The 27,106-nt window shown below is 35.8% G+C and overlaps 1 protein-coding gene across 3 annotated transcripts in view; it reads left to right on the top strand.

Annotated features, from left to right (window-relative positions):
- DPP10 (dipeptidyl peptidase like 10) overlaps window positions 1-27,106 on the top strand; it is a 1,350,210-nt gene that overhangs the window by 1,306,694 nt on the left and 16,410 nt on the right. For all 3 annotated transcript variants that reach the window (XM_078451370.2, XM_078451369.2, XM_078451371.2), the window contains exons 20-21: window positions 24,529-24,723; window positions 25,388-25,442. In XM_078451370.2, coding sequence (XP_078307496.1) covers window positions 24,529-24,723; window positions 25,388-25,442 — 250 coding nt within the window. The remainder of the gene's footprint in view (window positions 1-24,528; window positions 24,724-25,387; window positions 25,443-27,106) is intronic.

Raw genomic sequence — 27,106 nt, forward strand, 5'->3', positions numbered from 1 at the left:
GCTTAAAATGGTCTGTAATTATATCAGAGCCTTAATAGGAAAAGAGAAATGAAAATAACATTACTTGTTGACTACTTAATATAGAGGGTAAGTATTCAGTCTGTGAAATCAAACCTCCTGGCTTCAAGTTCCAGTTTTGTCATGTATTAGCTGTGTCCTTGAGCAAGTTACTTAACCTCATATAAGACTCAGTTTCTCCAAATATAAAACAAGCATTAAAGTACAGCCTACCTGTTATGTCTGCTTTTTAGATTAAATGAAATACAACATGTAAAGTGTCATGCACATATGATTGTTTTAATTATTTTGATTACAGTTCATTATTTGTATACAGATTGCATTGACTTTATTTAGATTCTTTAATAAATAGAAACAAGTTGTCACTTAATTTTAAGCAGCTAAACACAGAAAATATTATACTTAATATTTTCCCACACTCCAGTATCTATTCCTAATGTTAATGCCTTGACCTCATCTAGTTTGTCATGCCCATCTGGTTCTCCTTTGTCCCTAATAACCAGAAGGCCCTGGAAGTTCTTGGTGGCTTGCTGAGAAGGTTGTTATTTGCTCTTTTATATGTCTCTTCTCTTTCACTACCTGTTTTCAATCCCTAATTGAATTATATGTGTGATTTATTGAAAATAAACTTTTAAGGCATTAAAATATTTGAAAGGCATTAAATATTTTAAGGCATTAAAATATATGAAAATATTTAAGGCATTAAAATGAAACAAAAAAGAAAAAAATCTTAACCCTGTCTTCTGTCTCAGTCATATCTCCAAAAGGGGCTGTTCTTTTTGTTCACTGTGTGACGGGGATGTGGTTCTCAGGGAAAAGAACCCTACCAGGCATTCTTCTGTGAAGCATGCCTCACTTGTTCACATAGATGTGTAAGAAATTATCCTCGCTTGCCTATTCATTGGCTCCAGAATAATGTCACACATAGGAGGGAAAAAGTAGACAGAAGTTACAGATTCTCTGTGTAGCCTTGAGTCAGAGAAACTAATGGGCTCGTTTTGGTATCCAATATGAGGTTTAGTCTGAGTGACTTTTTGTTTTTAAGAAGAAATTAGTTTGTAAGAGATTAGGACAAGACAATTTTTGTTGTTAAAAAGAGATAATCATTTTTTTTAGAGGCAGGATAGTACAATAAAGTTACTGATTTAAGAGTCAGGTAGCCTGGGTTCAAATCTCAGCTCAAAGATTTACCAATACATTGCTTATGTTTTCTAAGCTTCAGCTTCCTTATAAATAAAAGTTGGAGATGATAACTTGGGATAATTTATAGAGACACGTCACCATAGTGTTTGGTGGAGGATAAACACTTGCATGTAGTGTTTAACAAATTGAAACCACAAACGTAGTTATTTTTGGTACTAGTAATTTTAATATTTAAAATTATCAGCTTCCACAGATCCACCCCTTCAGACAGTGTCTCTCAGTCTGGGTGCTGCAGGGCCCTGCCTACAGAAAAATGGCAGCACTCAAAGGTTACTAGCCCCCGCCCTCCCTGTGGGTACTGCAGCCCTGGCAGCGTGAAAGCGGCCCCTACAATAGTCAGCACCATTCCACTGTGTCTCATGCCCCTGAGAGAGGGAAAGATAAAACACACACACCAGTCAAAGACATAGCAGTGGGCCAGAGGCCAACAACTAGTCTGACTGCATGCCCCACCCGCCAACGAAATCTTCTCAGAGGGCAACCAGGGAAAGTGTCCTGCAGTTTGGTGCTAATGTCTTTGGCAAATGCCTGGTCTGACTCAACTCAAGTCCAAGGCATTCCCAGACTGGTCCACTGACACTACAAGGGAGTAAACACTGCCCACAACAAGCAAAGAAAGCTATTGCAGATGACTGGGCTGAAGGAAAGAGCAGCTCAGCCACAACAGCAGGGTTCACACATCACACATAGAAGACCTTGCACCAGGTTCTGGTGAACAGCAGACACTATACAGCAGGACACTAAGACCCTCTTCTTCATACGGACATTACTTGCAAGTGCAGATGTGGCTGTCTCCCTTCACACACAAAAACCTACACATAAAGTTATACAAAATGAGGAGACAGGAATATGTCCCAAATAAAAGAATAAGAAAAAAATTACAGCAAGAGACCAAAGCAAAATGGAGATAAGTAATACGTCTCATAGAGAATTTAAAGTAATGATGATAAAGATACTCATCAGACTTGAGAAAAGAGTAGAGAACATTAGTGGGACACTTAATGAGGTAAAAAAAAAAAAGAACCGATTATGGATAAGGAATACACTAATTTAAAAATATGCTAGATGTAATAAATAGTAGACTAGATGAAGCAGGATTGGATCAGTGACCTGAAGGACAGAGTAATAGAAAGTAACCAAGCTGAGCAGATGAGTGTGTGTGTGTATTTTTTTTTTCAAGAATGAAACTAGACTTAGAGAACTCAACAACACCATCAAATGTAATAATATTTGCTTTATATGGATCACAGAAGGAGAAGAGAAAGAAAAGGAGACAGAAAATTTCAAGAAATAATAGCTGTAAACCTCCCAAATCTGGAGAAACAGAAATCCAGATCTACTAGGCACAGAGATCCCCCCAAAAAATCAACCCAAGAAGTCCACACCCAGATACATAGTAATTAAGTTGGGAAAAGTAGTGATAGAGAATTTTAAAAGCAGCAAAAGAAAAGATAGCAGTTACATAAAAAGGAAACATCAAAAGGCTGATAGCTGATTTTTTAGTAGAAATCTGGCAAGCCAAAGGGAGTGGCATGATGTATTCCAAGTGCGGAAAGAGAAAAATCTGCAGCCAAGAATATTCTATCCAGCAAGAAAGGAATAGGAGAGAGAAAGAGTTTTCCAAACGAAAGTTAAAGGAATTCATGACCACTAAACCAGTCCTACAAGAAATGTTATAAGGGACTCATTGAGTGGAAAGGAAAGACCATGAGCTAGAGTAAGGAAAGTAGGAAGCACAAAAGCAGTAAAAATAAGTATATTTATAAAAATAAGTCAAGGAACTCAAAGGGATGAGGATAAAAGGATGTAAAGTATGATACCATACACCTAAAATGTGCTCAGTGTAGACAGCTACATACAGAGATGTTATATACAAATCAAATGGTAACCACAGATAAAAAACCAGTGATATGCCAAAAAAAATAGAGAAAGGAATCCAAGTATATCACTAAAGAAAACCAAGTTATCATGAGAGAAGAAAGCAAGGGAAGAAAGGAACAGAGAACTATAAATAACCATAAAAAATAATAATAGATACCTTCCTATCAGTAATTACGTTGAATGTAAATGGATTAAATGCTCCAATCAAAAGACAGAGGGTGAAAAATGAATGAAATAACAAGACCTATCTATATTCTGCATACAAGAGACTCATCAGACCTAAAGATACATGCAAGTTGAGAGTGAGGGGATGGGGAAGCATTTGTCATGCAAATGGATGTGAATAGAAAGGGTAGCAATACTTGTATTGGACAAATAGACTTTAAAACAAAGACTAGCAGAAGAGAAGAGCACTATATTATCATTCAGGGGACAACCCAACAAGAGGATATAACAGTTACAACTATTTATGTACTGAGGGGTGCCTGAGGTCTCAGTGAGTTAAGTCACTCTTGATTGGGCTTAGGTCATGATCTCACTATTGTGAGACACTGTGGAGCCTGCTTAAAATTCTTTCCCACACTCTGCCCCTCTCCTGCTTGCACATTTACTCTTTTTCTCATAAAATTTATAAACAAATAAATGTGCATCCAATATGGGAGCACCCAAATACAGCAGTTAATAACAAACATAAAGGAAGTAATCAAAAGTGATACAATAGTAGCAGACTTTAACACCCCACTTACATCAATGGACAGATCATCCAAACAGAGTATCAACAAGGAAACACTGGCTTTGAATGACACATTGAATCAGATAAATCTAATAGATACATTCAGAACATTCCATCCTAAAAAAGCAGAATATACATTCAAGTGCACATGGAATGTTCTGCAGAACAGATAGTAGGCTACAAAATAAGTCTGAACAGATTCAAACAGATTGAAGTCATACCATGTTTCTTTTCTGACCACATATCTATGAAACTATAAATCAACCCCAAGAAAAATTCTTGAAAGAACACAAATACATTGATGTTAAATAAGATGCTACCAAGAAATCAAAGAAAAACATACATGGAGACAAATAAAAAAGAAAACACAAGGATCCAAAATCTTGGGATACAGAGAAAGTCCCTCAAAATACAAGAAAAATATTAAACAACCTAACCTTACACCTAAAGGAGCTAGAAAAAGAACAAACAAAACCCCAAACCAGTAGAAGGAAGGAACTCAGGTTAGAACAGATCAATGAAACTAGGAGCTGATTCCTTGAAAAGACCAAACAATTCTGAAGCACATTTAGCCATATTCATTAAAAAAGAGAGAGACTTAAATAAACAAAACCAGAAAGTAAGGAGGATAAATTACAACTGATACCACAGAAATACAGAGGATTATAAGAATATTATGAAGAATTACATGGCAACAAATTGGACAACCTAGAAGAAATGGGAACATTCCTAGAAACATATAACCTAAACCAAAACTGAGAAAGCAAGAGAAATTTGAACAGACCAATTACTACCAATGAAATTGAATCAGTAATTAAAGAATTCTCAGCAAACAAAAATCCAAGACCAGATGGGTTAGCAGGGGAATTCTACTAAACATTTAAGGAACAGTTAATACCTTTTCTCTTCAAATTATTCCAAAATAAAAGAGGAAGGAAAACTTACAGACTTATTCTATGAGGCCTGCATTACCCTGATACCAAAACCAGATAAAATAAAGAGAGAGGAAGGGAGAGAGCAAGAGAGAACTACAGGCCAATATCTGTGATGAAAACAGATGCAAAAATCTGCAACAAAATACCAGCAAATTGAATCTAACAATATATTAAAGAAGTCATTCATCAAAATCAAATGGGATTTATTCCCAGGATGCAAGAGTGGTTCAACATTTGCAAATCCATCAATATGATACATCACATCAATAAGACAAAGGATAAAAACCATATGATCATTTTAATAGATGCAGAAAAAGACATTTGGCAAAGTAAACCATCCATTAATGATACTAACCCTCAGAAAAATAGGTTTAGAGGAAATCTACCTCAACATAATAAAGGCCATATATGAAATACTCACAGCTAACATTATGGTCAATGGTGAAAAACTGAGACCTTTCTCCCTAAAATCAGGAACAAGACAAGGATGTCCACTCTTTCCACTTTTATTCAACATAGTACTGAAAATCCTAGTCATAGTAATCAGACAAGAGAAACCAATAAAAAGCATCCAATTTGGTAAAGAAGTAAAGCTTTCAGTATTTGCAATGACATGGTATTATATATAGAAACCCAAAAGACTCCACTAAAAATTACTAGAACTGATAAATGAATTCAGTGAGGTTGCTAAATACAAAATCAATGTACAGAAATCTGTTCCATTTCTATACACTAATAATGAAGCAAAAGAATTAGAAATTTAAAAAAGCATTCCTAATTACAATTACACCAAAAATAATAAAATCCTTAGGAAAAACTTAAATCAAGAAAGTGAAAGAGCTGTGCTCTGAAAAATATAAAACATTGGTGTCAGACATAGAAGAAAACACAAATAGAAAGATATTCCATGCTCATGCATGAAAAGAACAAATATTGTTAAAATAGCTTTACTACCCAAAGCAGTCTACGGATTTAATGAAATCTCCATTGAAATACCATTAGTATTTTTCACAAAACTAGAATGAATAATCCTAAAACTTGTTTGGAACTACAAAAGACCATGAATAACCAAAACAGTCTTGAAAAAGCAAAGCAAAGCTGGAGGCATCACAATTCCAGACCTCAAGTTATATTACAAAGTTGTAGTAATCAAAACAGTATGGTAATGGCACAAAAGACTGATCAATGGCATAGAAAACACACAAATAAACACACACCTATCTGGTCAATTAATCTTCAACAAAGCAGGAAAGAATATCCAAAGGGAAAAAGACAGTCTCTTCAACAAACGGTATTGGGAAACTGGACAGCTTACATGCAAAAGAATGAAACCAGACCATTTTCTTACACCATACACAAAAAGAAACTCAAAATGGATTAAGGGCCTAAATGTGAGACACAAAACCATAAAAATCCCAGAAGAGAACATACACAGGAAGTAACTTTTACATAGGCCATAGCAACATTTTTCTAGATACGTTTCCTAAAGTAAGGGAAATAAAAGCAAAAGTAAATTATTGGGACTATATCAAAATAAAAAGCTCTGCACAGCAAAGGAAAAAAATCAACAAAACCAAAAATTAACCTATGGAATGGGAGAAGATATTTGCAAACGACATATCTGATAAGGGGTTAGTATCCAAAATATATAAAGAACTGATACAACTCAGCAGTCAGCAAACAAATAATCCAATTAAAAATGGGCAGAAGACATGAGCAGACATCCAAAGAAGACATACAGATGCCCAACAGACACATGAAAAGCTGTTCAACATCACTCATCACCAGGGGAATGCAAATCAAAACCATAATGAGGTAACACTTCACTCCTATCAGAATGGCTAAAATCAACAACATAAGAAGCAACAGGTGTTGGCAAGGATTTAGAGAAAATGAAATCCTCACACACAGTTGGTAGGAATGCAAATTGGTGCAGCTACCGTGGAAAGCAGTATGGAGGTTCCTCCAAAAACTAAAATAGAGCTACTCTATGATCCAGTACTGAGTTTTTACCCAAAGAATATAAAAAAATAATTTGAAAGGCAATATGCACCCCTATGTTTACTGCAGCATCATTTACGATAGCCAAATTATGGAAGCAGCTCAAGTTCCATCAACAGATGAATGAATAAATAAGATGTGTATATATATATGTGTGTGTGTACACACACACACACACACACACACACACAGAGTGAAATATTATTCAGCCATAAAAAGAATGAAATACTGCCATTTGTAACAACATGGATGGAACTAGAGAGGGCAATGCTAAGTGAAATAAGTTGATCAGAGAAGAACAAATACCATATGATTTCAATCACATGTGAAATGTAAGAAACAAAAAGGGAAAAGTAGACAAACCAAGAACCACACTCTTAACTATTTATACTTACAATTACTTATACTTATTGAACAGACGGGTAGTTACCAGAGGGGAGGTGAGTGGGAGGATGGGTGAAATAGATGATAGGAACTAAAGAATACACTTAGCACAATAAGCACTGAGATATGAAATTGTTCAATCATTATATTATATACCTAAAATATAACACTGTATGTTAACTGTACTAGAATTAAAATGAAAAACTTAAAAAATAAAAATGTCAAAGATCATGAAAAAATTATGGAGGAGAAAGATGATCCAGTAGGCATTATGGTCTTTGAAAGCTATTTGATTTTACACATATCATACAATTAAAAATATACTTTCAGAAAATATTTTATACTTTCAGAAAAAATTTTCAGAAAAAATTATCAGTAGAATTATGTAATATGTAATTCAGCACCCATGAAATTATTTAATAGACATTCATTACAAAAGCAGGTAAAATAATGTAGTCAGGCCTACAGAATTTGCTAATTTTTGGTTGATACAGGGAAAAATGAAAGTATTTTTTTTTAAGTTTTATTTCTTTGAGAGAGAGAGAGAGAGAGAGAGAACATGAGTGGGGGAGGAGCAGAGAGAGATAGGGAGAGAGAGAATTACAAGCAGGCTCTTCACTGTCAGAACAGAGCCCAATGTGGGGCTCAAACTCAAGAACCATGAGATTGGGGCACCTGGGTGGCTCAGTAGGTTAAACGTCCAACTTTGGCTCAGGTGATGATCTCACAGTTCCTGGGTTCGCGCCCCATGTTAGGCTCTGTGCTGACAGCTCAGAGCCTGGAGCCTGCTTCCGATTCTGTGTCTCCCTCTCTCTTTGCCCCTCCCCCACTTGCACTATCTCTTTGTCTCTCAAAAATAAACAAACATTAAGAACCATGAGATCATGACCTGAGCTGAAACCAAGAGTCAGATGCCTAACCAACTGAACCACCCAGGTGCCTTGAAAGTATTTTTTAAGTTTATTTATTTATTTTGAGACAGAGAGAGTGATTGGGGGAGAGGGAGAGAGAGGGAAAGAAAGGATCCCAACCAGGCTTCACACTGGGCGTGGAGCCTGACACGGGCTCTGTCTCACAACTGTAAGATCACGCCCTTAGCCCAAATCAAGAAATGGATACTTAACCAACTGAGCCATCCCGGAGCCCCTAAATGAAAGTATTTTTATTTATATATGCTGATTATACTAAATGTTAATTTACTTCATCCAAACTGCTTGTTTTTCAGAGGTAAATTCCCAGAACTTTTACAGAATAGGACTTACTAAACCAACCCAGGATTTTTCTTTTTTGATGTCATTTTAAAAAGTGGTATAGTGTTTTAAGCTGATCATTTCTAAAATACTTATGCTTGGAAACCTACATGGGTGAGAATGGCTTAAGCGGTTTTTAGCTGTTTTTGCCGGTTGCTTATAATTTAAAGGCATATCTTTTTTAAGATTAAAGTATCTGCAGTGACAAGTAGAGTCCCCACTGTAAAAAAAAATAATAATAAATATTTATTTTCTTTACCTAAATGGATGATTAGATAGTGAGGAATAATAAAGTGACTATTATTTAAATGATGCTAAGATATGATTTGGTGATTTTGGTGTCACTACTTTTTTGTTTTGTATAGTGTATCTAGCACTTAACAGACTGTAAGTCATTTCTTCACCTGTACAGATGGAATTACATCCAGGAAATTCTAAGATGACTGCATTAGTTGGAGACAGGCTGCAGCAAATACCAGAGTAGCTGGAAGGAAGACTGGCCTTGAAGAAAGTAGACTCTGACAGTTTGGAATTCCCTTTCTACCAAATCTTCATTATGGAACCTCAGAAGAAATGGTCCTCTGAGGATCTCTGTATGGCCAGATTTTCTGAAACCCAAACCTAATTTTATGATATAGGAAGTAAAAGTGAATCAATGGTAACAGTATTATTTTACTGTAATAGAAAAGCTAAGAAGCATTACCACTACAGATAAATCTCATGACCTCCATTTACAGTGGTCTCTATGGAGTCATGACCACCCTTCTCTTTCCTATTCTGTATTCTCCTTTTGGATACCTAATTATCTTTCTCCTGTCTTTCTATTTAACATTATAGGGAGCCCTTAAGAACCCAGTGTCTATATTCATCTTTATAACTATACTATATACATGTATATCCATTTCAGCATTTATCATCTTGAATTTTTTTTTTTTAGTATTCTTATTTTCTACTCATATATACATAATTTAGTGTAACACATTTACATGCTGCTTTATGTGCAAAAAACTACGCCAGTGGCTGTGGGAAGATAAAAAGATCACAAGCATCTTGAAATACATAATCCTTTTTTAGATTTGTTAAATGTGTCTCCATAATGCCTGGCACATATAGAAGAATCCTAAAAAAACTTACTAATCTGTCATTCTTTTAATAGTGCAAAACTAAGGATTGAGATAGCCTACAGTTATAAATGTTTATTTTATACATAAATAAATATGAACTTAAATGCCTAGACCCTGGTAGGAAGCAATCCAGATAGAGGTACTCTTATTAAAGATGAAAGGTTGTTTGTTTGCTATATCCATGAAGATAAGCAGTATGGATCTGGAGAGTTTCGTTCAGTGCCAAGAAATCACTATTCCTTTCCATTTTCTACTCTTTCATGTTCAACTTATCCATGCTACACTTGACAAAGGTCTAACTCTGGGAGGCAGTGTCTGTGAAACAAATTACATTAATTTCCAGAATGCCTCTATGACTTTGTTTCTTCTTCCATCCATTTTCCTTCAAATTCTAATAAATTTATGGCCATCCATCAAGTCTTATGTTCCTGAAGCTTTCTTTCACCCTCCTTATCCAGCCGTCTGTAACTTATTACAATTCCAAATCTGTGTTTCCTCCTACAGCCACAGCTTTCTGTCCAAAGTCTCTCCATATATCTTGAATCATATCAATCATATGGTCACTTTTCTAGTTTACTCTAATTTTGTCAGGATGTCTTTACACACTATTTAGGAAATTTCTGACTCTCACTAGATTTTGGACCAAGGTTTCTGGAGGAAGATCCACAGTCTAGAAGTGAATATTGAGAGAAATAATTCATAGAATGGTTTATGGAATATTTAAACAATTTAAGAAAACATAAAAAAATCTTTACACATGCCATATGCCTCCTAGTGTTTAGCTTTTGGAGTAAGAGTCACTCCACAAAAACATATTGAGTGAATAAATGGATGATGTCCAGAAAGCAAATGACATGATCACTATTAGTTTTCACACTAAGCCATTCTAACTAGAAAGCATGATTCATTTTTATCTAGAGCTTCATCAATCAGTGTTATGCATATCAGAGCACTGCAACATGGTCATCTAGATGGAAGTGAGCTGTTTGTCAGCTCTGTTCTGTATAATTATTCCATTAAATAGCAGGATATAATTAAGTGATACAGATGTAGTGAGTGAAATTATATAGCCATGCATGTCCCACAATCAAGATAACATCATTGCTTTTTTCATAAACACACTTTCAACAAACAATGGATATTGTTTATAATTTTGAATAATATGCTCATGGGACCACAGTGTCTTGCCTTGATCTTTGAACCAATGGGGTTGTCCAAGAGCCCACACTCTTTTTCTGAAGCCCCATAGAGGCAGACACCATGTCTGGATGAGTCAGTTCTTTTTCCTTTTCTTTAATTTTCTTTTCTTTCTTTTTAAGTTTATTTGAGGGAGGGAGAGAGAGAACATGCATGAACAGGGGAAGGGGCAGAGAGAGAGGCAGAACAAGAATACCAATTCCACTGACAGTGTGAAGCCTGACACAGGGTTCCATCTCACTAACGAACCATGAGATCATGACCTGAGCTGAAATCAAGAGCTGGACATTTAACCAACTGAGCCACCTAGGCGCCCCTGGATGAGTCAATTTAATCTGCTACACTGCTCTCTACCTACACTTCCTTTTCTGTACTTTATTGTTCTATCTGCTCTAAGTTGCTTTTCCACTCTGATGCTAGAGTGAACTTTGTGTGATCCATATCTGGAAATGTGGCACTCTACCCCTAGTAGAGATTCAGTCTCTGGATATTTAAAAACAAACAAGCAAACAAAAACAACCAAACAACAAAAAAACTATTTTATTCTGCAAAATAGGAGCTTCCCAATCATTCCTCTGTGTTTTTTACAGTCTTCCAGTACCTTGATTTTTTTTAAACAACTGGAAAAGTTCTCCTTAACATTTTAAGATGTATTTCCTCATATTCTGTGCTCACCTCTGTTGTACCATGTAACCACAACAGATTACAATATTTTATTTGCTCTCTATTAACTGTAAACTCCTTGTTTATAAGAACTCCTTTTGTATGGTTTTGTCTTAACATAGTGACGGGCTTTATCTGTGTTCAGGAAATAATGAATGAATGAATGAATAAATGAATGAATGACCAAACAAATCAGTCAACCCTGAGTTAGTCATTAGGAATGAATTCAGCCAAGATAGGGAAAAAGGGAGAAAGAAATTATTTGAGAGTTTATAATGTGTTTAAATTCAGCCTCTGAATGAGTCAATTTCTTTGCAGTGTAGTTTCCCCCTCAGAAAAATGTGAGGTCCATTTCTCATTTCTCTAATAGTCTTTCTGGAAAATGCTTAATAATGACTGATTTTCATGTTATCTTTTCACTGTTTCTCTTTTATTTTTGATTATTGAGCTTCTTAAATTAGTAAGATTATTTATTGGATAAAGGACATCATTTTAAGGATGTATAGATACCACCTTTAAAGCTTACTGAAACCATCAAAGATAAATATCATTGTCTTCATTTTAACACAAGGAAACTGTGACTAAAATATATCATGTATATTATCTCTAACATCAGGAGCAGTACAAAATTAGGGTTTGAACTTAAGTTTTATTTATTTCTTTTTTGGATCAATAATCTCTTTTTATTACTCAATTCTTCCTGGGTACATAGTCCATTGCATATTTGATTTTGGAAAATTATCAAAACTGCTGACCAGAATTAGAGACTTTACTACAACCAAATTCTTAGGACCTTTTTTGTTGTTGTTGTTGTTGTCCCCACTTAAATGTATAATAATCTCTAGATTGTAACCTTTTCCAACAGGACCATGTTAATGATTATAGGAATCATGATTAAGTTCCTAGATGTTCCACATGAGAGATCAAATTCTCACCTAGACTATTTAATAAAATTCCAAATTCTAATAAAATTGTTCACTTTCTGAAAAGTGTTTATAACCACCAATTTTTCTGTGGACTCATATACTTTTGAATGGGTAAGACAGCCAGGAGTAAGTTTGTTTGGTTTCCCAAGAGTAAATGCACATCTATTCCACAAGTTCTCTAACATCTTTTGATCTCACACTTGTTCATGCCAAATACAGACCTACTTCATTATCAAGTTCTTACGAAACTAACACATATTGATTGCATATGGATGACAGAGTCAGTATTCGCCTCAAAGAGGGATTATTTATAAGGGGCAAAGCTTAAATTGTAAGTTTCTGATTTTTCTCATTTTTAAAGATTTCCCACATTTAAATGGATAGAAAATTCTCCCACTCTTTAATGCAGATGAAATGATTAGGAAAAGACAGTGGCATTTAATCCAGGTAATGGAAGGGGAAAGGGTGATCATCACTTTCCATATTTTTTATGAACAAATTGGACCTTGTTCTTTCATAATCTATAGATAATGCATCTTAAATGTCATCATTAATTTCTGTATTATTTACAAGTGTACAAACTCAAAATTGATATCTTGAGAAGGTTCCACAGGGGGGAAAAATTCTAAGTTTACAGAAAATGTGTATATACTGCAGCAGTTATCAGATTATCTTTTATGATTCTTTTAAATTGACAGATTTTTCTCCATATAAATACATAAAAATCACTTCTATGACTTTTTTATTGTAACCATTTTAGCTCTCTTCTCTTAATACAGATATTGATGATTTCATATGAATGACATGAATTATAGTTTCGTATGAACAATATTGATTACTAGTACCAATGAAAACATACAAGTATATTGTATATTTAAAGGTATAGCTCCTAAACACTTTTCATAAAAAAATATTTGATAATTTACTGTTTCTAAAGTTTTGATGGTCATACACTGGGTCATAAATGTAAGAATATACCTATATTTAAATCATTCTCTTTTTCTGGTTTAATAGTTTATTTTTTTCTAAAATCCACAATAGAAGAAAATATTAAGTATGTTACTAGTTTAACATGTATTTGAAAATTTAAATCAAAGATGCTGAGAAACTTTCTCCTTTGACAATCTAACAAAACCCCGAGTACATCAATGACATGTTATTTGAGGGTTCTCAAATCTTCTTCCCTTTTGCCTTAAATATAAAAACATTCATATAAGACTATACAGCATACAGGCAAAGCAGAATTAACGAGTATCAATGAGGATTAGAAGCTCTGCCAGAAGCAAAGACTTTTCTTTTATGACATCACACGTATATTACTAAGAAACAAGTATTATACAAAATCACATGCTAACATTTACAGAATATCTAGGAGAAATGAGACTGGGGAAGAAACTCAAAACTATTAAACTTTTGTAAACAAAACCACAATTCAGACGTTAAGATTCCTAGTAAAATTCTTGTAGGGTTAAATCAAATAGCATTTTTAATCTAGAGTTACTCCATTTTATTCAACCTGGAAATGGGCACTTCCTCTTTGAGAGCATTCTCTTTCAGCCATTTTTTATTGTACCATTTTTATAAAAATTACAAACCAAATCTAGGTGTGCCCTGTTTCATTCACTATTTATTCTATTCCCTGTTTTTGCAACATCTATAATCAGAACTCTCAGTTGTCATCAAATAGCCTAATGCAGAGGGACCCAGTGATTTCGAGAGCTACTATGCCATCCATAACATGCCCTTAATCAAGGTGCTTCTACTGAGTTTCACATTTTTTCTTGAAGTCTTAATATATTGCGAGGGCTTTCCCTTTCATCTTAAGAAAGTGTGTTTCTGACTACCTGCAAATATTAATGTCTTTGGAAAAGCTGTGCAGAAACCACAGTGATGTCTATGTCGCCATCATTTCCCTTTTAATCCATCACATGAAATATAGCATATCAACTGAACACACGTCGAACAGAACCTACTGCATCTTTAAGAATTAAAGCATAAGGGGTGCCTGGGTGGCTCAGTCAGTTAAGCGTCCAACTCTTGGTTTCAGCTCAGGTCATGATCTCACGGTTCCTGAGTTTGAGCACCACATCAGGCTCTGTGCTGGTGGTGTGGAACCTTCTTTTTTTTTTTTTTTTTTTTTTTGGTGTGGAACCTTCTTGAGATTCTCTTTCTCCCTCTCTCTCTGCCCTTCCCCTGCTGTGCTTTCTCTCAAAATAAATTAATTTAAAAAAGAACTAAAAGTATAAAAAGATATGTATACATATATATAATACACATATAGCTTCATATGTGTGGATATTCTTGTAAAAAATCATCTGTGTATCATGCAGTTTACAATGCTTATACATTATTTTATTTTGTCCAATGAATATAATAGGGCAGATGTTATAATCAGAAGTGGTAGGTAATGTGTTACATGTTAGACATATACTAAAAGGTGAACACTTAGCCAAAAGGTACATTTTCAGACTTTTACTACTTTTCCCTAAAATTTCTAAGATAAAAACCTTCAAAAGATATGGTATAAATTTGGGAAAAGGCCCAGAGTCAGAACTTGGAAAAAAAAGGCCTTTATTTTATTTATTTTTTAAATGTTTATCTATCTTTGAGACAGAGAGAGACAGAACATGAGCAGGGGAGGGGCAGAGAGAGAGGGAGACAAAGAATCCGAAGCAGGCTCCAGGCTCTGAGCTGTCAGCCCAGAGCCTGACGTGGGGCTCAAACTCACAAACCACAAGATCATGACCTGAGCCGAAGTTGGATGCTTAACTGACTGAGCCACCCAGGCACCTCAAGGCTTTTAAAACCTTAAATTCTTAATTCTCTTTCAGCTAAGAATTCCAAATTCCTTTTGAGAATGTAATTGCTCATATGCCAAAGACAGTGAAGTGGGCCTACTGTATAAGACATTTACCTAACAGTTATATAAAATAAAGAATGAGGTTGATTCTCCTCTGAGTGATCCATTTATGCAATGTGCTAAACTTTCTTTTGACTGTGACCCTCTCTAAAGAGGTCCAAGGAACGGGATCAAATGCTGTTTTACCTCAGTGATGATACAGGCATTCCTAGTAATTGAAACTAAAGATCAGCAAATTCCTTCCTTTCTACCTCCTCACCCATTTGTTAGAAATTATCCCAAATGGAAACTGGCCAATGGATACGAATTAATGTACTAAGACTTTGACAGCAGAGATGATTAGGAGATTGGAACTTGCTCTCATTTTATTGCACAATTTCTATGTGTGAGATATCCCTGAGGCCCTTTTCCATTGGTTCTCTTCCAATATTTTCATGTGCTTAGATGTTTATCCTGAGGTTAATTTTGTGTGGATAATACTAACAGTCCATTTTTGAGTTTTATAGCTGGTTCATTAATATCCATGCTGTTCAGTGTTTCATCCTGCATTCTGATAAGTTTTTCATTTTTCAGCTTCCTACAACAATAGAAATAACTTGATTTAATGAACTGGATTCTGCTTTTTCTTCATTGCACTAATGATAATCATTATGCAATTTTTGTATCATGCTAAGGATATAATCTGTGGCTTTTAATCAAGAGAAACCAAAGAACAAAATATGATTAAATTCCTTTCAAAGCAAGGAAGAATACCTTTAATAGAAATTGAACCTGATATGAGAAAGGCTACTTATTAAAAATTAGGAAGAGGGCACTGATAGCATGGAGCCTGCTTGGGATTCTCTTTCTCTGTCCCTCCCCCATTTGTGCATGCTTGCTCTCTCTCTCTCTCTCTCTCTCAAAACAAACAAAGAAACAAACCTTAAAAAACAGGAAGTGGGAGAAAGGAGTAGCAGGGTAGTGGAAGGATGAAAAAACAGATCCCATTTTACTAACACAAAATACCCTCCCAAATTCAAGATCCAAATTCTGATCAAGAAAAAGTATTACTTATCTCAACAGCTTTTTCAATATAAAGAAAACTTACTGAAAAAAAATAATGCCTTAAAAATAAAAAAGACCTAATTTCTATGGCATACATTTTATAATCGAGAAAAGCATACCAGGGTAAGATTTTTCTGTTTTTATCTAATTTTATTTTTTATTTTTGGTGCTAGAAAAATTATACATCTGTGGAAGCAAAAGAAAGAACTTACACATACAGGGATGCACATAGTACAAACACAAATAGCCATGTGTGGAAAGTAACCAAATAGACAGACAGACACACACACACACACACACACACACACACACACACACACGTCTACATATACACATCTTTCATTCTAATTAACTGAAAGACCCACCCACTGTGAAAAGCAGAACTTTTGTTTGTTTTTATGTTTATTTATTTTGAGAAAGAGTGAGAACATGAGCAAGAGAGGGGCAAAGAGAGATTGAGAATCCCAAGGGGGCTCCTCACTGCCAGTACAGAGCCCAATGCAAGGCTTTATCTCACCAACCTGTAGATCCTGACCTGAGCAGAAATCAAGAGCTGGACGCTTAACTGACCAAGCCACCCAGGTGCCCCCAAAGTAGAACATTTTTAATGCAACTGAATTTGTTCCTTAGACTAAGCAAAATAAGAAAAACTTGACTATTGTTAAACAAAGGCTCGGGAATTATCAATGCAGAATTGCCTAGGGAATCACCAGATATGGCAGCTCAGCTTCCAAGAGGGAAACAGAAAATGAAAAGGTCAAGTCCTATAGCATCGGACAGAACTGGGTTAATTAATATTTAGTATCTATCAAGAACCAGACACTGTGCTATGTTTGCATATATTTTTTTTTCTCATTTAATCCTTGCCATTATTTTACTAGGGAGACAGTCTTATTATCATCCTCTACACCAAAGATAAGCAAACTTAGGGACTTAGGCATAGGGAAGGGAAGTAATTTGTCTAAAGCCACTGGACCTGGGCTCAACTCACTTTGGTTTTACCATCATACCACCCTGTGCTCTTTCCAGGATGGAACTCCCACATCCCTGCAATCCCTAATTCCAGTGGATTGATGCAGGTAGTTTTTCTAAAAGGTTTAATGTGAACAGGATCTATGAATGCAAGTATATGAACACAAGTGTTGAAGAGTAATACAATTTGAGTATTTGGTTGATAAGCCTAATTTTGTATGTATTCTCAACTAGGCTTTATCATTACTACCACCAGAAACACCGGCTTTGCCAGTGTAAGAAAGGGTCTAAGTAGAGGCCTAAATAACCTGGACCATATCATGGGGTGCCTGGGTGGCTCAGTTGGTTAAGCATCCGACTCAGGTCATGATCTTGTGGTTCATGAGTTCGAGCTCCACATTGGGCTCACTGCTAGTTATGATATTCAGCCAAAATTGTATTATAAACAAACCACAGATCAGAAATTTACAGATATTAATAATACTCCTGATGGAAGAAGAGGGGCATGTGGACAAGAAACAGTTCTCTGACAGGCAAAAATAATAATTCTCATATGATATAGTAAATATACAACAAAACTCATCCTGCCATTCTGCATGTAGGACAATCCATCCATGAGAAGAAATCTAAGGATCATAAAATAAGAAACAGAAGGAATCGGCCAAGAGGCCTTTAGCCCACATACATATGTATGTATGTATTGCTTCAAAGAGGTCAAACTTCATATATGTTACAACTAAATCATCCCTAACTATAAACTTCTATTTAGTAAAATTCATATTAAGGCAAAGAAAATATTGTTTAAGGCTAATGTCCTGTAAAACTCACCAATTATGAAATGAAGGATCTCCTAAAGACAAAATCAGAAGGGTTGACAATTGATTTTCCTTAAAAATTTAGTGTGGCGATGGCTCTTTGTGGCATCAGTTTTATTTTTGTTTTCCCTAAGCTCACCTTCCATTGTATTCTTTTCCCTTACTTTCACACGTTTTAAGTCTATCCTATCTAAAATAAAATTGCAACACTTAGTTGTCAATGATTCTAGCTTTCATCTAGCTTTCATGCAGCTGAAATCTATCTATTCTAGGCCCAGAAAGAGGAAAGAACCGAGGTGACTAACCAATTCTGTGTCTCCTCCTCTCACATCCCACTGGACAGATACACAGCTATTAGTATAGCAGCTTTAAAATTCTGCCATGTAGGAAAACAAATTCTGTCACGCAATAGATCAGTCAAGTAAAGAGTACTCATTAGAAAATATTTTCTTCGGGCACCTGAGTGGCACATTCAGTTGGGCATCCAACTTGATTTCGGTTCAGGTCATGAACCCAGGGTCATGGGATCGAGCCCCATGTCTGGCTCTGTGCTGAGTGTGGAGACTGCTTAAGATTGTCCCTCTCCCTCTCCCCTTCCCCACCTTAAAAAAATATATTTCCCTTCCATTTATTATAACCTTAGTTTTACTGTTAGGGAAAGGCTTTTAAAAATGTACTGTAATTTTAACTATTTACAACGTAGTATTTTACAAACAAGAACAATAAAAATAAAAACAGCATATAATTACTCAGGGAAACTCAGCACTTCCTAACAAAGTCAGGACCAAAATCTATGTTTTCTGAACATAAATTCAAGCTCCGTACATGAATTTAAGTAGCACTTTGTGAACTTGACCAAACATTGCAGTCTGAACAATTTGATTGTTCTTCACACTTTAATTCAGGTTTGGTATAGGTATTCTGTTAGGTCATAAAGATTGTTTTGTCATTTTAAAGGTCTGTTAAATATCATGTATAAAACTCATCTTCCTTTCTATATTTTACTATATGCCCATATCTTGAACTCTTCATCCATTCAGGCACGTGTAGTGTTGAAGGTATTGAAATAAATGAGGAGCCTGTCTCCCAAGAACTTAACCTCTAAGAAAAGCTTAGTATTAATTTTATTTTTCTACCTGGGTTAGGAAATAAATGTTGTGATCTTTCCACTGCTTAAAACAGATGTAAATGTTCTTTTACCACAGCTTTTGAACAAAATTGTATGTCCCCACTCTCAGCCTTGAAACGCCCTCCTTTCTATGGGTCCCCAGAGTTTTCAGAGACAGAGAGTCAAACAAAATAGTGCAGGAAGATGACTGTACACCTGAACCTAATACAATACCATATGTTAACTATACTAGAATCAAGATTTTTAAAAATTATGTATAAACACTTAGATCTTAAAAAAATTTACAAAGATGAAGATGACACTCAGAGAAAGACAAAAGGGAACAAAATAAACTGGAGCTCACCAATTCTACACGACCAAAATACATGAGTCGTGGCCCCCTCTTATCGGTGGGTGATTTGGAGTACTTCTTTGTGGTCATTCTCACTGCCACGTGTCTTACTATTTCTATCTTACCGAATAAGCAGTATTTTTTGCCTTCATTTGCAGAAAAATAATCTAGTATTTCTTGCTCAACACTTTGTGAAGAATCTCCATCCCGTTCCTGCAATTGTTTGGCTTTTTCCTTATAAGGACAATGCTTAGCATAATTCATGTTCTCTGATAACTCATCTTTTTTTTTTTTAATTTTTTTTTTTTAACGTTTATTTATTTTTGAGACAGAGAGAGACAGAGCATGAACGGGGGAGGGGCAGAGAGAGAGGGAGACACAGAATCGGAAACAGCCTCCAGGCTCCGAGCCATCAGCCCAGAGCCTGACGCGGGGCTCGAACTCACGGACCGCGAGATCGTGACCTGAGCCGAAGTCGGACGCTTAACCGACTGAGCCACCCAGGCGCCCCTGATAACTCATCTTGAAATAGATATGCATGTAACATACACCAAAAAAGAACAAACAATGAACCCAAGTAGATGGAGAAATGTGTTAAGATCTTTGGTAATGTATTGATATCATTTTCTATTCTAACACTGAAAAACTGTAAAGACAATGTTGAAGTCAAACATGGCAATTAAGAGAAAATACCAAAGGAGTGGAATTGTATTTTTTCATTGGGTATTGCAAACTTTAAGGGATTAAAGGTTTTTGTTTATAAAACTCTACAAACATTTATTAATCATTAAGTTTGAAAAATGTGCCTTATTTTAAACTGTATCTTAAGATAATTTATTTGCCTGCCATAAAATGTCTATGACTTAACATTTTGTCTACACTTACATTAGCTATGAACTCAACTCATTAAACTGCTGTGAACAATGCAATGGGGTTCATATATAAATTGGAAAACTATTATCTTACATATCAACAAAACATTTTACAGTGTGATCTTACTCCAAAGGGTCTGTTCCTTAGTTTTATATTTTCTTAGAAGTCTTTAGGTATCATTGGTCCATCTGACATAATACATCATATGACATGACACATTACCTTTATCCACAGATACTGCCCAGTTTGATTTCTGCACAACTGGCCCAAAGCCTTTATATAGTTTTTTTTTTTTTTTTTTTTTTTGGTTTTTTAACTGCAAGGAAATATGCTCAATATAAGCAAAACTGCTCACAAACAGAAAAGCAACAGGTTTCTACTGTGTGATGAATCTAAACATTGTTTTACATTTCTTACTATATTTTGTAAAATATTTCAAATACACCATGCCATTTAATGCACACGAAACTCTTGGAGACAAGGATGCCAGTATTTTGCCAGTATTAAAGACAAGGACACAAAGAGTCTTTGAGCCTTAGCGTCTTGCCTATCAACATTCAGAGTAAAGTATGACCATCTGGTCATATTTTTACTAAGTTTAAAAATTGAAGTTAAGGGGTGCCTGGGTGGCTCAGTCGGTTAAGCGTCCTACTTCGGCTCAGGTCATGATCTCGCGGCCCGTGAGTTCGGGCTCCGCGTCGGGCTCTGTGCTGACAGCTCAGAGCCTGGAGCCTGTTTCAGATTCTGTGTCTCCCTCTCTCTCTGGCCCTCCCCCGTTCATGCCCTGTCTCTCTCTGTCTCAAAAATAAATAAACGTTAAAAAAAAATAAAAAAAAAATTGAAGTTAATCATTGAAGTGAATCATGTTTTGCTTTCTAATATTTGCAATAAATCCCCAAGCTTCAAAATATAGTCCCTTTATTTAAACTAAAGGCTTTTCATTTTTTTTTTAATTTATTTTTTTGTGTAAATGTTCTCCATTTTATTTTTATTTTATTTTTTTAAATATATGAAATTTATTGTCAAATTGGTTTCCATACAACACCCAGTGCTCATCCCAACAGGTGCCCTCCTCAATACCCGTCACCCACCCTCCCCTCCCTCCCACCCCCCATCAGCCCTCATAAACTAAAGGCTTTTTAAAAGTCTTTCCGGGGTGCCTGGGTGGCTCAGTCGGTTAAGCGGCCGACTTCGGCTCGGGTCATGATTTCACGGTCTGCGAGTTCGAGCCCCGCGTTGGGCTCTGTGCTGACAGCTCAGAGCCTGGAGCCCATTTCAGATTCTGTGTCTCCCTCTCTCTGACCCTCCCCCGTTCGTGCTCTGTCTCAAAAATAAATAAACGTTAAAAAATAAAAAAAAATAAAAATAAAAAAAATAAAAGTCCTTCCATTTTAAACTTCACATGAGTATACTTTCCCTGAAAAAATCTAGGTAAACAGCCTTTTCTGTGTTTAGGTACCACAAACTGTGCTAGGCATAATGATTCATGGTACTTCTCAATGGATAGACAAGTTATATTAGTATCACCTGGGAATCTGGAAAAAATAGCAATTCTGCACTTTGTCCTGAACTAGGCAATTAGAACTCTAGGTACAAGCACGTGGGTATGTGTAGTAAAAATTCCTAATAAACTGATCGAGAGCTAATGCCGTAAAAACTAAATTAAATTAAAAATAAAATCACAAGAAGAGTTAAAGATTGAAGACACCGTGGAAAGACCAAACAGATCTAGATTTGGCTCACAGGATCACCATTAATTATGTGACTTGGGGGGAATGGTGGGAGATCATGATTAAACACTTTCATGGGTCAGTTTATTTACAGTATAGGAGAAATAATGCAGGAAATAAGCCATGCAAAAGACAACTTCATCCCCAGAAAGGTTAAATAAATTCTGGTAGTGTATAGTAAGTAAAATAATGGATCTCAAGTACTTAAACCACAGAAGACATTTTTATTACTTTAATAGGGCTGGGTATGCTAAACAATAAAAATTTATTTTATCACAGTTCTGGACAATAGAAGTCTAAAGTCAAGGAGTCAGCAGATTTTATTCCTTCTGAGACCTCTCTCCTTGGCTTGCAGTTGGGTTTCCCTCTTGTGTCTCTTCACAGAGTCTTTCTTCTGCCTGGTTCATGTCCCTAGGGTCTCTGTTGTGTACTAGTTTTCTCTTTTAAGGATACTAGTCAGATGGATTAGGGCCAACCCTAATGTCCTCATTTCAACTGAATCACCACTAGAAAGGCACTATCTCCAAATACAGTTACATTCTGAGACAGTAGGTGTTAGAGATTGAACAGGTAGATTTTCAGAGACAAAATTTAGCCTATAAAAGCATTTAGTAAATTTTAATTGTCCTATGTTTTTTTTTCCTATTTCCTACCTCCTCCTTTACCTAACTCACTGATCTCACATGGCCCCTGTATCTGTTCAGTTCTATTTGCTGCCCAGAAGTTATTTTCCTTAGCAAATGTGATAACCTAGAAGCTTGTTGATGGGAGTTAATTTATGTATTGGTATATACTGGTGCTTCTAAGCAACACATTTATATAAACAAGAAGTCAAGAGATTGGTATCCTTACAAGAGTGAATAGGGTAAAGATTTCTGGTACACAGCTCAACTAAAATTGAAGATGTTCTCAGAAAATTAGATGTTGATGCTCTTTAAATCTATCACATGGACAAATGAACGTTTGAACTATAACTATGTTTGGGCCTAGAGTATCTGTGATTTTATGAGATTCTGCTTTTTTTCCCTTTTCTATATTCTAGAAAGTAAAATAATAAGTACCACTGTAATTGGACATTTTAAAGTTGTACCACTTTTTCCTGCCAGAGACAATGTTCATGCTTTATAACTTGTGTGTCCTTCTTTATTTCTAGTTTTCAAATTTTTCAAACATCTGTGTCTCTCTTTTCTAGTTAACTTTAGTGATGAAAAACCATATTTCCTCAATGTATGCTTAATTTCTCCTTAGTGAGAATTCTACTACAAAAAGAAATTCAGGGTATATTAATGTAGTATGTCTATTTGAGTCAGAAAGTCTTTAGGATTGTCCATTTATTGTGTCAAGAAACAAAATTCAACTGAGTAGTTTAAAGATCTAGTTGGCTTTCTTCAGGATTCCTGATTTGGGTAGCATCCCATCTAGCAAATAGAATCCCCAAGGACCTGTACAAAATGGAAGGATTTTATAGGCAGAAATGGGGTGGGACAAGAAGGGTTTTAGCAAAAGAACACAAAAGATTGTTTCAGCCCAGGTCACCTTCCATTAAGGGGAAGATGGGGGCTATGGGAGGGGTCTTAACATGTAGATTACTTCATAGTACTGAACAGGAAATTCCTGATTTTCATTGGTTTAAAATTCCAGTTCTGGGAGAGGCTAGAAGTGCAATTAGGTTAGGCTTTATTAAGTTCTGGAATTTAATATAAGTGACTTCATTTTGGGTCTGTTGTCTTTTTAATGCTTGTTAAACTATTATTAAGTCTCCATAACTGGTTCTGCTAACAGATCCTTTAGCCTTTGTACACCATCTCCAAGACATTTACAAAACACACTATCTGGAAGAAATCCAATAAAGTAGGGCCTGTATGTCAACTTGATCATTGTTCTTTAGAAATGCTTATGGAGGGGCGCCTGGGTGGCTCAGTTGGTTAAGGGGCTGACTTCGGCTCAGGTCATGATCTCGCAGTCTGTGGGTTCGAGCCCCGCGTCGGGCTCTGTGCTGACAGCTCAGAGCCTGGAGCCTGTTTCAGATTCTGTGTCTCCCTCTCGCTGACCCTCCCCTGTTCATGCTCTGTCTCTCTCTGTCTCAAAAATAAATAAAAACGTTAAAAAAAATTAAAAAAAAAGAAATGCTTATGGAAAGTTAATGTATTTTTCTTCCTTTCTCTCATTTGAAAAATGAGTTACAATAATCTCGTATGAACAGTTTTAAATCTTGTTTCATGTTTTCAGTGCATTAGAGAACTTTTCATTTGAAATTTTACAAAGGAAAATGGCATTATACTTTCAGGTTTCTTATCAAGGATTAACAGATACTTTCAGGCTTCTTATCAAGGATTAACAGAAATTTTAATAGGCAACCTGGGTCTTTTCCAAAATTTTGAAATAGTAAGTGCGAAAGCTAAAATTTCTACCACGTGGTCAATTGCTCTTGTTTTGGTCCAATGTGTTGGTATTTACAGGGATGAAGAACCAGGAGGCCAGCTGGTTACAGATAAGTTCCACATTGACTGGGATTCAGTACTTGTTGACACAGATAATGTTATCACGGCACGATTTGATGGCAGAGGAAGTGGATTCCAGGGCCTGAAAATTCTGCAGGAGATTCATCGAAGGTTAGGTTCAGTGGAAGTAAAGGACCAAATAGCAGCTGTGAAGTAAGTGGGTCCGCATTTTCCTACTGTTTTTCCTTTAATGCAGAAGCTAGGTATATGATACATTACCTCTGAATCATGCACTTTAGTACAGCAATCTGTACTTTAGTGAATAGACAATTTTCTAAGTTAGTCATATAGACTTGCATTCATTTCTTCAAGTACTTTTCACTCATCACAGGTAATAAAACAATTATCGAACTTCCACCTCCTTGGAATTAAAATTCACTTTAGATTTATAAAAATTGGAGCAACCTTAATTAAACCACTCTAGTATTTATTTACAATAACCTACAAAGTCTATTATTTCCCAGTTAACTATAATCTTGAACTTTCACAGACACCATTCCCCCGCTGGCAGGAGTGACCTAGAAAACTAGTAGGTTCTTTAAACCAGGACACAGAAACTGGCTGGGATATTGTCAAAATGTAGATCTGTAGGCCTGAAATGGGGTCCCCAATTCGGCATTTGTATCTTCCTACCAGGTGATGTCCAAACAACTGGACCATCACTTAGAGTAGCAAGATAAAGCTCCAACCACTAAAGTATTTCTGGTTTGACTTCTGGGTTTTGTGTGTACATTTGCATGTGTGTGGGTGCCAAAAATGAATTCCCATGTGTGTTTAACTCAAGAGAATATAACGTTTTTTTTTTTCCTCATTGCAGATTTCTACTGAAACAGCCATACGTTGATTCCAAAAGATTAAGCATTTTTGGAAAGGTAAATAGAAATGTTATGCATACGTATATAAGCACACAGATTTACATATGTGTATTATACATATAGGTATATACATGTGTTTGTATGTGTGCATATATAATTTCCCCATTTTACTATAATCTCTCTGTACCATTCTTTAAAATGTAATATTATAATTAATACTATATACATTCAGTCATTTGTTAATCCAGCAATTATCTATAATCCAATTGGTGCTGGTATTATAAGTAGAGCAGCAACTAAACAACAACAATAAAATCTGTTTTCGTAAAGCATATCTTCTAGAAAGAAGAACTTGATAAACACATAAATGCAAAACATGGTTTCATATAGCATGAAGTCTTACAAGGAAACCAAAAAACAAAAAAAGTGGACACAAGTTAACTCTAGAAAGGGCTAATGTTCTTAGATTAAGGGGTCAAGTAAGGCCCCTTGGATTAAGTGATATTTAGGCTGATACCTGAATAACAAAAGGGAGCCAACTGTACCAATCTCTTGAGGCAGGGTGTTCTCTATAGAAGGATCAAGTACCACAGCCTTAGGGATGACTTACATGGCTCAGAAACTGAAAGAGGACCAATATTCATAATTAGGTCTGTGGTGTTTTCTGCGTTTACTTCTCATTGCAGTAATTTTACGTCAGGTCCAATATCATTTTCACAGTGTGGATAGAGACTCCACATAGATACTCACTGAGCACCTAGTTTATGCATATCACTAGGCTAGATACTATACAGGTACTAAAATGAAAGGAAGGAGGTCTAGTACTATTTTAGTTTGGAGACAAAGAAAATTATTGGTGTTCATGGATTTAAATATAAAACAAGTTTTACTATCCATAAGTGAACTCAGAGATACAGGACCAGAATAACCGACAGTTTTACCGGGGGTAAATTTTTGTGGTATTCACTGACAAATAGGTATATGGAAAGCTATTTAACAAATGAATAAATTGTAAATCAGCCCAAACCACCACCACTCTCCCCTGACTTCAGATACCTGCAGTGTACCATGTCTTTGCTTTATTGTATTCTTGCTCTTCACAATATTCAGGAGATTGACAGGGACAATGCTTCTCTGACACAAGTACAAATAAATAAATGAAAACCTACCCCTATACCTTATTTAATATTGATTTTATTTTTGAGAGAGAGAGAGACAGAGCATGAGTGGGGGAGGGGCAGAGAGCGAGGGTGACACAGAATCTGAATCAGGCTCCACACTCCATGCTGTCAGCACAGAGGTCAATGCGGGGCTGGAAAAGCAAGAACCCGTGAATTCATTACCTCAGCCAAAGTTGGGTGCTTAACGAACTGAGTCACCCAGGCGACCCCCCCCCCATCATTACTAAGAAAGATATTAGCAAAATAATGGAAATGTCTAAGAAAGTGATCATTCCAAAGACATGGAAACTCTCAACAAATTAACAAGTGCACACAGTGAAGACTTATCACATGCGAGAGCATGGATGAACCTTGAGGACACTGTGCTCAGTGAAGTGAACCAGTCATAGAGTGACAAATACTGCGTGGTCCCACTTACATAAAATATCTAGAGTAGTCAATTTCATGAAGACAGAGAGTGGAATGGTGATTACCAAGGGCTAGGTGGAGGGGGAAAAATAAAGTTTGTTGCTTAATAGGTAATGGGATCTCAGATTTGGA

This window comes from Panthera onca, chromosome C1 (genome assembly GCF_046562875.1).
Source record: "Panthera onca isolate mPanOnc1 chromosome C1, mPanOnc1 haplotype 2, whole genome shotgun sequence".
Taxonomy (NCBI): Eukaryota; Metazoa; Chordata; class Mammalia; order Carnivora; family Felidae; genus Panthera; species Panthera onca.